The sequence below is a fragment of the Carassius carassius genome, chromosome 7, assembly GCF_963082965.1.
Source record: "Carassius carassius chromosome 7, fCarCar2.1, whole genome shotgun sequence".
Classification (NCBI taxonomy): Eukaryota; Metazoa; Chordata; class Actinopteri; order Cypriniformes; family Cyprinidae; genus Carassius; species Carassius carassius.
The window spans coordinates 39,031,115-39,046,544 of NC_081761.1; the positions used below are offsets into that span (position 1 = coordinate 39,031,115).

Consider the following 15,430-nt stretch of genomic DNA (forward strand, 5'->3'; position numbering starts at 1 on the left):
TACTTGTTAAGAGCCAAGAAAGTAATGACAAAGTTAATTTACAGCTTAGAGGACAATATAGAACATCATACTAAATGGATTGTAAATTGCTAGGTAAAACATGTTAGGCTGAATCAGTGACACAGTCACACAATTGAGGCCAATGAAATGGTTTATGTTTGTTTGTGGAGGACTATTGAGGTGAAGAGTGTGTGTTTTTATGTGTTTCTAAGTTTACATTCAGAACATGCTCCAGAATCCAGCTGTGCTGAGTCTTTAGTTGTGGATCATAATTTCAGTGATGAGACTGTAACCACTGATCCTATGTGAGTATAAACATGCTGGATATGCAAAATGTACTATTGCTAAAAAGATGATGATTATGATGCAGCAATGTTATACATAAATAAAAAAGCAAGAGGAATAGCTGCCTGAGATGAAGCTAAAGAGTGACTTTATGCCAATAAACTGAAGCCTATTCTATGATCCATCCTATATTATATTAATCAGTTATGTATGTAGTAGGGATGTAATGATTCATCTATACGGATCGATACAATGTGTGATGATATAATGCATCGATGCCATATGTAAAATAATGATATCTGTAATATAAATCTGCACCTTATTTGGCACTTTCCACATTTTTACATAATTTCCATCTATGCATTACCGCCAAGGGGTGCATTCTCGCTCAATCTCACGGATCAGGACTCGGTATAAGGACTGCTCAAAGGCACACAGACAGCCGCACCGCGCGAATACTAAATTGAGCTCTCTTCCACTTTTTTTTGTGCATGGATGAATAAATACAGTCAAAATGACATCAAAATGGCGTTTTACATACATTTTGGCGAATATCCTAGTAAACACAGTCGGTTAGTCATATGTCTTACATAAACAGTTCAGAAAGAAAGGAATGTGTGTATTAAATCTATGCTTGGTTCTTAAAGTGAAAGCAAACTAATAATATATCTAATGCTGTCAAACAAAAATACAAGTGCTCACTGCTCCTGACTAAATAACCTATTTAACATCAAAAATGTTTAATCCATATTTAATTTATACAGTGAAGACTATGCAGTTATTTTACATTGGATTACTACATTACTGTACAGTACCTTAAACTTTATTTTAGACTGAGCTGAAAAGCAGTATATTTATCTGTTTTAAAGTTTATTGAACTTGTGTCTATGATGTATTGTATTTATTTTTTGCTATTGCTTATAATTTGGTTACCTGTAGAAAAGAATTTTTAGCACTGAGCCCATAGTAGCAGCCAGAATTGTTTTTTCCAAGTGTTTTTTTTTTCTTTATTAAGAAAAAAAAATTTGTAGGCCTATTTTTTTTTTTTTGTTGTGAATATCCCAATTGAGATACACAATGTGAAAATTTCAGATAAATGTTCATGTTATATATTTTGGTTGCATTTGTGCGTTAATAAAAATGTAGATGGTTGTTTAAAATATGTATAAAATCAAAATATCGATTTATATATATATATATATATATATATATATATATATATATATATATATATCAATCAATATACTTCTGTATCGAATCGAATCGTAACCATATTGTATCGTGACCATCCGATTTATACCCCTAGTATGTAGCTAACCCAGACATCACTATGTGACTTCAAAGCCACGCTTCTCTCTCTTTTCACGTCTATACTTTGGACTGCATGCTGTGGCAAGCTAAAACATCAGAGTTCAGGGTGCCGGCCAAAGTGCTGCTATAACCAATCAGAAAAAATAAAAATTCAACCAACAAGATCATCGTTTTCATAATTGGTCGTCACTGTCATGGCCCTAAGTATAACACCAATATAAAGCATTATGCATTGTGAAAATTAATAAGAGAGAAAAAATAATTGTGAGAATTGAATCATTATAAGAGATGGCGATGTTTGATGCACATGCATCTGTGAAGTTCAACAGAGACATGCTTTGTTGTCTAGACAGACATTTATGCAAATAAATGTTTATGTAACTTAAAAATGACATGCTATCATAGTATAAATAGACCAGCAAAAGAGCATGACACCTTTCCATTATGTAAGATAAAATGATTAACAGCTTTTTATCTCCATCCATTTTCCTATATGCTCCTGTCCAATTTTGGTTGAATTCATAATGTCTTCATTTAACAAGTGAATAAGCTAAAAAGAGGTGGACATTGGTCCATGTATTCACTTATTTTTCTTCTTTTGTCCGCAGTGTGGGAACAGATGATCAAAGTGCAGACCACATGAAGGACTCTCCTAAAACAATGAATGATGTTTTGAAGAGAGTCAAAAACCAACACAAAATGAACATGAAGAACAAGTATGAGAAATTATTTGAGGGAATCAAACTCCAAGATAATGTAACCTTCCTGAACAGGATCTACACACAGCTCTAAATAATAGAAGCAGAGAGAGAAGGAGTGAATGAAGAACATGAGGTTTTACAGATGGACAAAACAGCCAGAACACAACACTCACAAGACACTCCAATCTATTGCAATGACATCTTTAAAGCCTCCACTGAAGCAGGATGTGAGGAGAAAGAGCAGATCAAGACTGTTCTTACTAAAGGCATCGCTGGGATCGGAAAAACCGTCTCTGTGCAGAAGTTCATTCTGGACTGGGCCGAGGGAAAAGCCAATCAGGATGTAGATTTCATGTTTGTGCTTCCATTTCGAGAGCTGAACTTGATCCCAGATCATCAGTACAGTCTTCACAGACTTCTGCTGGACTTTCATCCTGAACTTCAAGATCTGGACCCACAGATTTATGAGCAGTGTAAAGTTGTGTTCATCTTTGATGGTCTGGATGAAAGCAGAATCACAATGATGTTTTCAGATGCTCAGAAAGTTTGTGATGTGACTGAGACTTCATCAGTGGCTGTGTTGATGTCAAACCTCATGAAAGGAGAGCTGCTTCCCTCTGCTCTCATCTGGATCACCTCCAGACCAGCAGCAGCCAATCAGATCCCCTCCAAATACATCCACCGTCTGACAGAAATTCAGGGATTCACTGAGCCTCAGAAGGAGGAATATTTCAGGAAGAGAATCAGTGATGAGCATCAATCCAGCAGAATCACCTCACACATCAGAAGAACAAGAAGCCTCCACAACATGTGCCACATCCCCGTCTTCTGCTGGATCTCATCCACTGTGCTTCAGAAGCTCCTGGAAGAAGATCTGAGAGCAGAAATCCCTCAAACTCTGACTGAAATGTACATCCACTTCCTGCTGATTCAGATCAACATGAGGAACCAGAAGTATGAAGAGAGAGATCCAGAGAAACTCCTGCAGTCCAACAGAGAAGTGATTGTGAAACTTGCTGAAGTGGCTTTCAAACAACTGATGAAGGGCAATGTGATGTTCTATGAGGAGGACCTGATTGAGAGCAGCATAGACATCACTGTTGCTTCAGTGTATTTTGGGATTTGTACTGAGATCTTTAAGGAGGAATCTGTGATTCATCAGAGGAAAGTTTACAGCTTCATTCATCTGAGCGTTCAGGAGTTTCTCGCTGCTTTCTATGTGTTTTACTTTCACATAAGCAGCAATACAGAAGCATGTTTAGATTCTCTGCATGATCTGCTTAAAAGAGCAGTAGATAAAGCCCTTGAGAGTAAAAATGGCCATCTGGATCTGTTCCTGAGGTTCCTGCTGGGCATCTCACTGGAGTCCAATCAGAGACTCTTACAGGATCTACTGACACACACAGAGAACAGCTCAGAGAGCATCATGAGAACCACACAGTACATTAAAGAGAAGATCAAAGATGGACATGGACTTTCCACTGAAAGATCCATCAATCTGTTCCTCTGTCTGCTGGAAGTGAAAGATCAGACTCTGTCCAGAGAGATTCAGGAGTTTGTTAAATCAGACAAACACTCAGAGAAACTCTCTCCTGCTCACTGCTCAACAATCTCCTACATGCTTCAGATGTCAGAGGAAGCGCTGGATGAGTTTGACCTCAAGAAATACAACACATCAGATGAGGGGAGAAGAAGACTGATACCAGCTGTGATCAACTGTAGAAAAGCTCTGTGAGTGTTATTTTCAAACATTCATAATATAAATTACAATGTATTGAAAAGGTTTAAATAATATCATCTTATGTTCTATATTGCGTCTAATAGTCTTGCTGGCTGTAATCTAACTGGTAAGGATTGTGAAATTGTGGCATCAACTCTACAATCCTCAAGCTCTGTCCTGAGAGAGCTGGATCTGAGTAACAATGACCTGCAGGATTCAGGAGTGAAGCTGCTCTCCAATGGACTGAAGAGTCCAAACTGTCAATTGGAGAGACTGAGGTAATTAGTTATAATATTGTTCCATGTCTAATTCATTAGAGATTAAAGAAATATTAATGCATTTTAAATTCAGATCAGGTCACTTTTATTTGTATATCACTTGTTTCAATACAAATAGTTTTAAAGCAACTTAAAAAAAAATGCATGTTTCAGTAATAGAGTGTGATAAGGCCCTAAAGAACTCCGCCTGGAATGGCCCATCCTCCTCTGTCAACTAAATTTATAATACAAAGTCATATAACAATAATAAATTACAGCTCTAAGAAAGTACAAAAAACATGCTAACTCTGCGCAAAATATCAAATTAAAATTGAAATTGGGATATGGTTAACTGTGATTGCCTCATTATGTAGGCTGATATTGAATTTAAAAAAAAATGAGGTTTTACCAGTTTTTGTTGAGAAACAAGCATGCTAGAAATGGAAAGCACAGTAAGCATAGCTGCTGTTCAAATTATTTTAGAGATAATCATGTACATCTGTTTTGATTTGATTAGATTGAATACTATGTTATGAAATGTGTTATGTGAAAGGTGGACTGAAGAAATGAGTCTATGTTGCTTCAGTAAAAGTAGGCTAGAGGTAACATCAAACTACTTACCAAGCATTTTCTAAATTATTTTTAATTTTTAGTTATTACTTTAATTCTTAAGTATTTGTGACCTTCTCTATAGTCACAGTAGTCCTTGTATATTAGAGATGGCTTAACATATTAATGCAGGTAGTGTTCTGGCATTTTCATATCTTTTATTTAAACTCCTCCTTTATATATGATTTGTTTGTGTGTCTGTAGGTTATCTGGCTGTATGGTGACAGAGGAAGGCTGTGGTTATTTGTCTTTAGCTCTGAGTTCAAACCCCTCACATCTGAGAGAGCTGGATCTGAGCTACAATCACCCAGGACCATCAGGAGTCCAGCTGCTCAAACACAAACTGGAGGATCCAAATTATAAACTGGAAACACTCAAGTATGTTCATCTGTTATAATTAATTTATGTGTCTGTATGTGTTGGGGATCACCTAATATCTTTTATAAAATTTATTTGAAAGCTTTTTCTCTTCAAAAATACTTAAATGATTTTTATTCTGACTAAACACAGCAGAATCCATTAATTTGTGGCATTAGCACAACATTTTTCCCCCATTTGTTTTGACTTCAACCTCTTTTTAAATGATTCAGTGAGGTGTTAAAAATTACAGTGGTTAAAATGTTCACAGTTACAAGAGTATAATCATGAGATATAAAAAGTATGTCATATTTTGTCTCATCCAAGTTTATGGAATTATCGTTATAACAATGTAATGATATTAAATGGGTTATAATAAAACAAATAATTAAAGTGCTTTTATAAAATAATAAGCTTAACATTTCATTCAAATATAGGCATTATTTACTTCTATTGTAAGTCAAAATGATTTCCTGGGGTAACATTACTATTATATATTATTGCGCTTAACTTTTACTTAACACTGAATAATTATTAAAAAAATAACACTGATCGTAGGCAATAATAATAATAATAATTAATAATAATTCATTACATTTATATAGCGCTTTTCTAGGCACTCAAAGCCATGATGGTCCGAGGCCAATGGGTGAATTTTAGCCAGGATGCCGAGGTCACACCTCTACTCTTTTCAGTGCTGCCCACAATAGCCTTGTGGGCAGCACTCCAATCAAGATACAGATTGTTGTAGCCATTTAAGAAAGTGTATTTTCTTGTATATTATTTATGTTTAAATATTATTGTTTTGTGGTTTGTTTAGTTCAATTTGCTAATTAAGAAAATTGTAAACGTCATGAGGGGTGGTAAATCGAATGGCAGTATGCCGGAAGAAGGGAAGTGGGTCAGGCATAATTTTTTGTTTTGTTTGTAGAATTCTTTTCTTTGGAACGAGTTTCATTTGGTATAGTTTGTATCTTAATTTTAATGAATTTTTTGTTGGTCAGTTGCTTGTCTAAATAAATGGGAAGAATAAGCAAAAGCTTCATGAAATGAAGTGCGTTCAGGACAAGGTACGCTACCATGCTTCCATGGCCAAAACAAAGTGTGAAACACAGATACAATTAAATAAACAGTGTTTTATGTTTTTCAGGTAGGTCTAACTAGCCTGAGTGTCCTTTCCCAATCCTGGCCCTCTCTGTCCCACTTCATCACCTGTCAGTTCTCTATACTTAGCACAATAAATGCAAAATGAAAAAAAAAAAAATATATATACAAACTAAATAATAATGAAAAAATATATATTGAACAACATTCAGTTCCTGTCACAGTGTGGTAAAGGAGAAGGTAAAGTGAGGATCTAAATTGTAGTGGATCTGACCCGAACCAGACAAATTAAACAGTTGATCAGGCAAATTCCTCAGGAAGGCAACAGGAGGTCATAAATCAGTCCTAGTGCCACAAGTCAGAAACAAGTTAACCAACCAACCAACTCTTTCACAGAACAGCTCTCGACATTAACACCATTAGAACAATTATCGACAATTTCAATTCGGAGAAGAGATTGTCAAATTTGGGGCAAGTAATTGAGATGCAACGCCGGACATCACATGTAAACCCATGAGAGTAATACACAAGATACTTGGATTGACTTCCCCCCACCTAGCAGAACCAGACTGAAATTCCTAAGGGGGGCCTTTTAACCTCTGGTCTCCACAGAAATCTTTATGTCAGAGAATGACACAGAAATGGTCTTTTCTAGATATAAATGGACCAAATGAACTCAAAATGACTTATAAATGAATCAGCCCATCGCTTAACTCCATATGCATTTATATGTAACCCACACATTTGACTATCATGTTATAATCACTTATTGTGTATGTCTTTTAATAACTATTAGATAGCTTAAGGATACATATTCATGTTTAGTGTGTACGTGTTTGAATCTGTTAGCTTGAAACAGTCATGACCATCAGTTATTTGTCAAATGTATCATATTCTTGTTATAGGAATCATGTCCAAAATTATACCCTGCAAGAGCGGGAAAATTCGGACCACATGCTTGGTAAGATAACATATGATTTATGATACCCCCAAGCCAAGACAATATCTGATTGGTCAAGACAACATTTGAGGTGTGGCCAACAGGCCAGTTTAAATACTTAGGACACCATAAAATCTTGCTTTTAGCTTCTAGCTTTGCTTCTTAGCTTTTGCTATTAGTCATGCCTGCTTTTAGCTTTGCTACTAGCCATGCTTTTAGTCATCACTTTTAGCGTTCTTTGAGCGCGGTTCCAGCGTGCTTCAGCCTGCACGCCTGCTGCTACTTAGCCACGATGAGAAGAAACACCACCTAGTCTCTTCAAACTTTACTTCTTTTCTTTTCCGTTTGAGAGTTTCGTGTTCTGAGTTAAGTTTTGTAACTCCGTGTCTCCGAGTCTGACCTCGAGTGCACGTTCAACTTCAACCAGCCTCACAACTTTGCATCGTCAGCCAACGCCCAACCTCGGGCTTCCCAAGACGTCACTTCAACAACTACTGAACTTCCAGCCAATCAGCGACATCGGGAAATCCCCTTTCAACAACAACTTTACACAGGAGACGCAAATAGTACCTCCAGACATTTGTACTGGTGTATCTAATATAATTTTAACCTCATTGAGGAACTCAATGCAAGGGTTAAGTAAGTGATTGATGGCTGTTCATGTCTATGCAATTTCACGTATTGCTGTAAACTTGGGACTTCACATTTTCATTCTCTTAAACTCATTCTTCCCTAACGCTCTATCTTTCTGTAACTTGTGTGAATGTGTGAGTGCGTGTGCTTATGTGTTAGATTAGTTTATATATCTTAGATTTATCTAAATAAAGCCTTATTCATATCAAAAAGAGAAGTATCTTGTGTTTTGTGCTTACAAGTTAATGTCTTAAACTGCCGATCTTGTTACTGTGCTAATTGATAGTGTTTTCACTATAGTTCGGATATTAATATCCAGCGCAGGCCGTCTCGGTGATCAGCAATAAAACAGTGATTCTGTTCCCTTTAAAATCTTAAATGATTCCCTTTGAGCTAAATTGACCTGTTTCCCTTACAAAATGCAGGCAGTGTTTTATTTACAAAACTAAAGCTCAAGATCATAGAGAAATACTTCATTAACTCGAACTAACACATTAAATAGATGGGATCAGACAAAATGGGACAAACACAGGTCTATGTATGCACATAATAAAAAAGTAATTAAGCAAGACACAGATGAACATAATGAGTAAATAGGGAAACCAACAAGAACACACTTAGAAACCAAAAACAAACAACAAGAAACAGCTAAACAACAACACAAACTAAAAAACAAAAGAAGAGTTTTATGTTGGTCTTTTTAGACGTTTGTTGTTCACTTTGTTGTGGTCTAAAGAAGCGTACAGCCAAATTTAGATTTCTGTCTTTGAACATCTGTTTTTGTGGTAGCTCTATTGCAATACTGTTGAAGAGTAATTAGCTGGTGAAGTGAATTTACTTAATATAGAGTTAATGAAAGTTATCATCAGTACTGTAATGTTCAAAGTGCATGTCATAATAAATGTCAGTAGACTGGGAAGGGTTTAAAATGTGCAGTTCATTCATAAGTTTGTAAAACTTTACCTTCACACTGTGGAAATGCAAATGGAAGACAGAAGACAATTAAGTGAACAACAAACGTCTAAAAAGACCAACATAAAACTCTTCTTTTGTTTTTTAGTTTGTGTTGTTGTTTAGCTGTTTCTTGTTGTTCTCTGAGTGGCGCCGATACAGGATGGCTGCCTCCTTGACGTGCTCTGCAGTTGTTTTTGTGTTTTTGTTAGTTTGTCCTGTCTTTAGTTATATTCCTGCAATCAGTTTCACCAGGGATGAATTGCTGGATATTCGGCAACACACATCTCCCGATATTTCACCGGTTTTCGACTATTCTGATGTTTTGCTGGACATTCTTGTCGGCGGAGCGGCTGCCCTGATCACACGCTTCAAGAGGACGCGCAGGCGGGGAAAGCGAGCGGGAGCGCTCGTGAGACTCAGAAAACGCGGATTTCGAACGCCGTTGCCTAGCATCCATCTGGCAAATCTCCGCTCTCTACCCAACAAAACGGACGAACTGCTTCTGCTCTCTCGGACAAATAAAGATTTCTCCCACTCTGCTGCTCTGTGTTTCACGGAAACTTGGCTGAATGACGCCATACCGGACAGCGCGCTCCATCTGCCGGACTTTCAGCTGTTTAGAGCGGATCGCGACGCAGAATCAACGGGGAAATCGCGCGGCGGCGGGACATGCTTTTACATCAATGAACGGTGGTGTACAGATGTAACTGTGTTAAAGAAGACGTGCTGCTCAAATCTCGAAACGCTCTTCATTAACTGCAAGCCGTTCTATTCGCCGCGGAAGAGTTTCATTCGTTCATTCTGGTTAGTGTTTACATCCCTCCTCAAGCGCACGTGAGCTCAGCTTTACAGAAACTCGCTGAGCAGATCACAGAGACAGAACAACAACACCCAGACTCTGTTTTAATCATTCTTGGGGACTTTAATAAAGCCAATCTCTCCCGTGAACTGCCAAAATACAGACAGCATGTTACTTGTCCCACAAGAGACAGTAATATATTGGATCACTGTTACACAACAATAAAGGATGCATTTCACTCTGTTCCACGAGCAGCTTTGGGACGTTCTGATCACCTTCTGGTTCATCTTATACCGACCTACAGGCAGAAACTAAAATCAGCTAAACCTGTATTAAGGACTGTAAAAAGATGGACTAATGAAGCAGAGCAGGATTTACAATCTTGTTTTGACCTCACTGATTGGAGTGTTTTTGAAGCTGCTGCCACCGATCTGGACGAACTCACAGAGACCGTAACATCATATATCAGTTTCTGTGAGGATATGTGTATTCCTACCAAGACTCAACTAAATTACAACAATGACAAACCGTGGTTCACTGCAAAACTCAGACAGCTCCGTCAGGCCAAAGAAGATGCTTACGTGAAGGGGGACAATGTCTTGTATAAACAGGCTAAATACACACTGGAAAAGGAGATCAAAGTGGCAAAGAGGAATTATTCTGAAAAAATAAGGACTCAGTTCACTTCGAACGACTCCGCATCAGTGTGGAAAAGCCTAAAGAAGATCACCAATTACAAGACACCACCCCCCAGCACTGTGGAAAATCAACGACTGGCAGACGATCTGAACGAGTTTTACTGCAGGTTTGAAAGAACACCCATCACCTGCCCTGAACACCTCTCCACACAACCGTTCACACCAATAACAACTCCTGCAACCAACCCTGAATGCCTCTCCAAACAAACGTTCACACCATTCACAGCTCCTGCAACCAACCCTGAATGCCTCTCCACACAACCGTTCACACCATTAACAGCTCCTGCAACCCATCCTGATCACCTCTCCAATCAACCGCTCTCACCATTCACAACTCCTGCAACCAACCCTGAATGCCTCTCCAAACAACTGTTCACACCACTCACAACTCCTGCAACCCACCCTGAACACCTCTCCAATCAAGCGCTCTCACCATTCACACCTCCTGCATCCCCCCTCTCCCCCACACCTGCAATACAGATCAGCGAGGATGCGGTGCGCCAGGTCTTCAGGAAGCAGAAAAGGAAAAAAGCACCAGGCCCAGATTGTGTTACACCAGCCTGTCTGAAATCCTGTGCTGACCAGCTGGCCCCCATCTTCACAAAGATCTTCAACAGATCGCTGGAGCTGTGCGAAGTCCCTTCATGCTTCAAACGCTCCACCATCATCCCCATCCCAAAGAAATCCAAAATTACAGGACTAAATGACTACAGGCCTGTGGCTCTAACGTCTGTAGTCATGAAGTCATTTGAAAAACTGGTGCTGGCCCACCTGAAGGACATCACTGGACCCTTGCTGGATCCTCTTCAGTTTGCCTACAGAGCAAACAGGTCTGTGGACGATGCAGTAAACATCGGACTGCATTATGTTCTGCAACACCTAGACAGACCGGGGACCTATGTGAGGATCCTGTTTGTGGACTTCAGCTCTGCCTTCAACACGATCATCCCAAACCTCCTCCTGCCCAAACTAACTCAGCTCTCCGTGCCCACCTCCGTCTGTCAGTGGATCAACAGCTTCCTGACAGACAGGCAGCAGCTAGTGAGACTGGGAAAATACACATCCAGCACCCGTACAATCAGCACCGGAGCTCCCCAGGGCTGTGTTCTCTCCCCACTGCTCTTCTCCCTGTACACTAACGATTGCACATCTAAGGACCCCTCTGTCAAGCTCCTGAAGTTTGCAGATGACACCACACTCATCGGCCTCATTCAGGACGGTGACGAGTCTGCTTACAGACAGGAGGTTAAAGAGCTGGCTGTCTGGTGCAGTCTCAACAACCTGGAGCTTAACACGCTCAAAACAGTGGAGATGATCGTGGACTTCAGGAGAAACCCCCCTGCACTCCCCCCACTCACCATCATGAACAGCACTGTGACTGCAGTGGAGTCATTCAGGTTCCTGGGCACCACTATCTCTCAGGACCTGAAGTGGGACATTCACATTGACTCCATTGTGAAAAAGGCCCAGCAGAGGTTGTACTTCCTTCGCCAGCTGAGGAAGTTTAACCTGCCACAGGATCTGCTGAAACAGTTCTACTCCACCATCATCGAATCCATCCTCTGCACTTCAGTAACTGTCTGGTTCAGCTCAGCTTCTAAATCGGACCTCAGAAGACTACAGAGGGTAGTCCGGACTGCTGAGCGAATTATCGGTACAACCCTCCCATCTATTCAAGAACTGTACTTATCCAGAGTGAGCAAAAGGGCAGTTAAAATCACTCTGGACCCCTCACATCCAGCACACTCCCTCTTTGAACTGTTGCCATCTGGTCGACGCTACAGAGCACTGAGCACCAGAACGACCAGACACAGGAACAGTTTCTTCCCTCAGGCAATCCATCTTATGAACAGCTGATAATAACTGTGGGACACACTACACTATTTATATTTATATACACTACACTTTTTATCCAACACACATACTTAGCGTACACGTAAATCTTTTGCACATAATATACATGTACATACATGGAACACACTATACTACTTATATTTATATTTATATACACATACACTTATTTATCCAAACACACATACTTAGCGTACAGTTACAATTTTTCCACATAATATACATGTACATACATAAATGCTCTTTTTAATATACCTGCCATACATTGTCAATTTGTATATTGTCAATCCTTACCCACCTATTTGTATTTTTTTGTATTTTTTATTCCTTATTGTGTTTTTTGTTCTGTCGCTGTTATGTTGCACTGCGGAGCTCTGTCACGAAAACAAATTCCTCGTATGTGTGAACATACCTGGCAATAAAGCTCATTCTGATTCTGATTCATTCTGATTCTGATTCTGATTCTGATTCTGAATTAGCGTGGTGCTAAAAAGAGACAGAGATACATAAGGTCCATAATGCTCAAATGCATACATTTAATATTTTTCCTCAATCCATAGTACTGCTGTGGCTATTAACAACAGTGACTAACTATTTCATTTGACATTGGTTATCATACCATTAAACATTTCTTCTTGTTTTTGTCTCTGCTTAGACTGGATCATGGAGGAGATACCAGGATCAAACCAGGACTGCAAAAGTGTAAGTCCTCACACACACAAACACACACACACACACACACGCACACACACACACGCACACGCACGCACACGCACGCACACACACACACACACACACACACACACACACACACACACACACACGCGCACGCACACACACACGCGCGCGCACACACACACACACACACATACACACAGACACAAACACACACACACACACACACAGACACGCACGCACACGCACACACGCAAGCGCGCACGCACACACACACACACACACACACACACACACACAAACACACACCTCTGTGTATTTAATGATATCATAGATGTTCTAATCTCTCTTGTGTTCAGATGCATGTGATCTCACACTGGATCCAAACACAGCACACACTCAACTCATCCTGTCTAAAGACTACAAAAAAACAAAATGTGTGAAAGATCATCAGCCATATCCTGACAATCCAGAGAGATTTGAGCGCTTTGAGCAGGTTCTGTGTCAACAGAGTTTGACTGAACGCCATTACTGGGAGGTTAAATTAAGAGGATGGGGTCATATAGCAGTGGCATATAAAGGAATCAATAGAAAAGAAGGGAGCGATTGTCGGTTTGGGCTCAACGACAAGTCCTGGAATCTTTATTGTTGTGATAAGATTTATTCTGCCTGGCACAATAATGAGAGGAAAAACATTCCTCTCCCTTCATCACCCAGTGATAGAATAGGTGTCTATCTGGACTGGCCATCCGGCTCACTGTCCTTCTACATCATCTCTGACACACACAGACTCACACACTTACACACATTCAACACCACATTCACTGAACCCCTCTACGCTGGGATTGCAGTTTATTATGGTTATTCAATGTCTCTGTGTTAGATTTAATAAGCTTCTGTGAGAAACCACAGAGACATATATGGAAGCCCCCAAAACACTTGCTGTAAAGATTTAAATAACCAAACACTTAAGATTCTATAATTTGATCATTAATATAGTGATTAATGTGTTTCTGGGATATTATATGTTAAACGATGCCATGTTGCTTTAATTTCTTAAACAACCAAGTCAGACAACATACCCCTGGTCATTTTCCAAGTTGATAATGCTATTGGATTCAACAAAAGTGTTTATCAGGCTCAAATTGTGAAAGAGTGGTTCAGGGAACATGTGAATTGGCCATCACAGAGTCCTAAACTTAACCCATTGAAAGGCTTGTAATGTGTTGGAGTACAGAACGGTTTGACCCTGCCATTGTGAAAAGTCTTGGCTAGATATTGGCTCTTGATTGAAATACTTTTTGTGATATTGAATAAGGTTGTCAATGCCACAACAAATGCAGACCATAGTCAATGCCCATGGCAATCTGATAATAGCAGTTGTAAGATTTACAGTGTCAATAGGAATATACACACAGTAATATCCTAATATATCAAATCACAATGATAAGAAATGTTCTCCCAGCCAGGAGATATAAACACACAGCTACTGGTGTGTTATTGTCAGCTGAGAGTTGAGTGAGTTAAAGGTAATGTCTGTAGAAACACTGGGTCCTTCTTTTGGTGTGATCTTATAAAAGCTACTTTCGATGTCATTGCTGTTTCAGAGGATCCACAGGCTCAGGTTAGAGACTGTTGGTCATTGTGTTTCCTCTCTGTTCAATATATTAGGCAGATAAAATCACCTTTCAATGATTTATATTATCATAATGAAATAATCCTATGCATCTCTGATATATTTCAGAATGTGTTCTCTTGTAAACTAACTCATTTACTCTGATTGTAGCACTTACAAAAATATGAAAGCTTAATTAATAATTAATATGTTGAATGGTGTACTATATATATATATAGATAATATAATATATTTCACACTCTTTTATTTATTCTCATTTGTTGCTACACGTTATATTACTGTTTAAATTATATTATATTTGTAATTCTTTGTTCTGCATTTTGGATTGGGGATTTTGACAAAAAATCGGTCAGTTAACCAAAAATTTGTTTTTTGTGCTAACATCTAACTTAAATCTCCAGTTTTGTTTAAGTCAAAATAAAAGACAAGATAAGAACAAATACGGCTGAATCTACTTCATTCTGCAATAATTATAATAATAATTATTAATTGTTTTTTTCTGCACTTTTTATTATTTATATATTTATGAATGATTTGTAAGTGGAAACCCATGTATATCATGCCAGGGTTAATAAGATGAGTGTCATATGAACTGTGTGTCGGTGTAAGCTGATAGAAAATACAGTTTGTCTAGTATTAAAACCATTACGCCTGAGGAGAGTCCCGACAAATAAGAGAAACCAGTGTGTGTTGTGTGTGATCACAAAAGAGCACATGACTCTCTAATCTAAACAGGAGCGTTCACAGACTCATTGATGATTCAGTCAAACAGATGCTCTGAAAATGTTGCCATCTTCTGGTCATTTACCTTCTCAGAAAATAAAGATCTGAGTGAACATCTGGGAAACTGAGATCAAGGTGAAGCATGCACTAACGAGTGTTTTTTACATTTTATTCTCC

General features: G+C 38.8%; 1 protein-coding gene across 1 annotated transcript; it reads left to right on the forward strand.

Annotated features, from left to right (window-relative positions):
* The first annotated feature begins 2,209 nt into the window (after positions 1-2,209).
* LOC132144179 (NLR family CARD domain-containing protein 3-like) lies at positions 2,210-14,029 on the forward strand. Its single transcript, XM_059554941.1, has 5 exons — positions 2,210-4,028; positions 4,122-4,295; positions 5,088-5,261; positions 12,875-12,921; positions 13,254-14,029. Exons 1-5 carry the CDS (start codon positions 2,440-2,442, stop codon positions 13,775-13,777), a joined length of 2,508 nt encoding a protein of 835 aa, XP_059410924.1. The 5' UTR covers positions 2,210-2,439; the 3' UTR covers positions 13,778-14,029.
* The last annotated feature ends 1,401 nt before the right edge of the window (positions 14,030-15,430 follow it).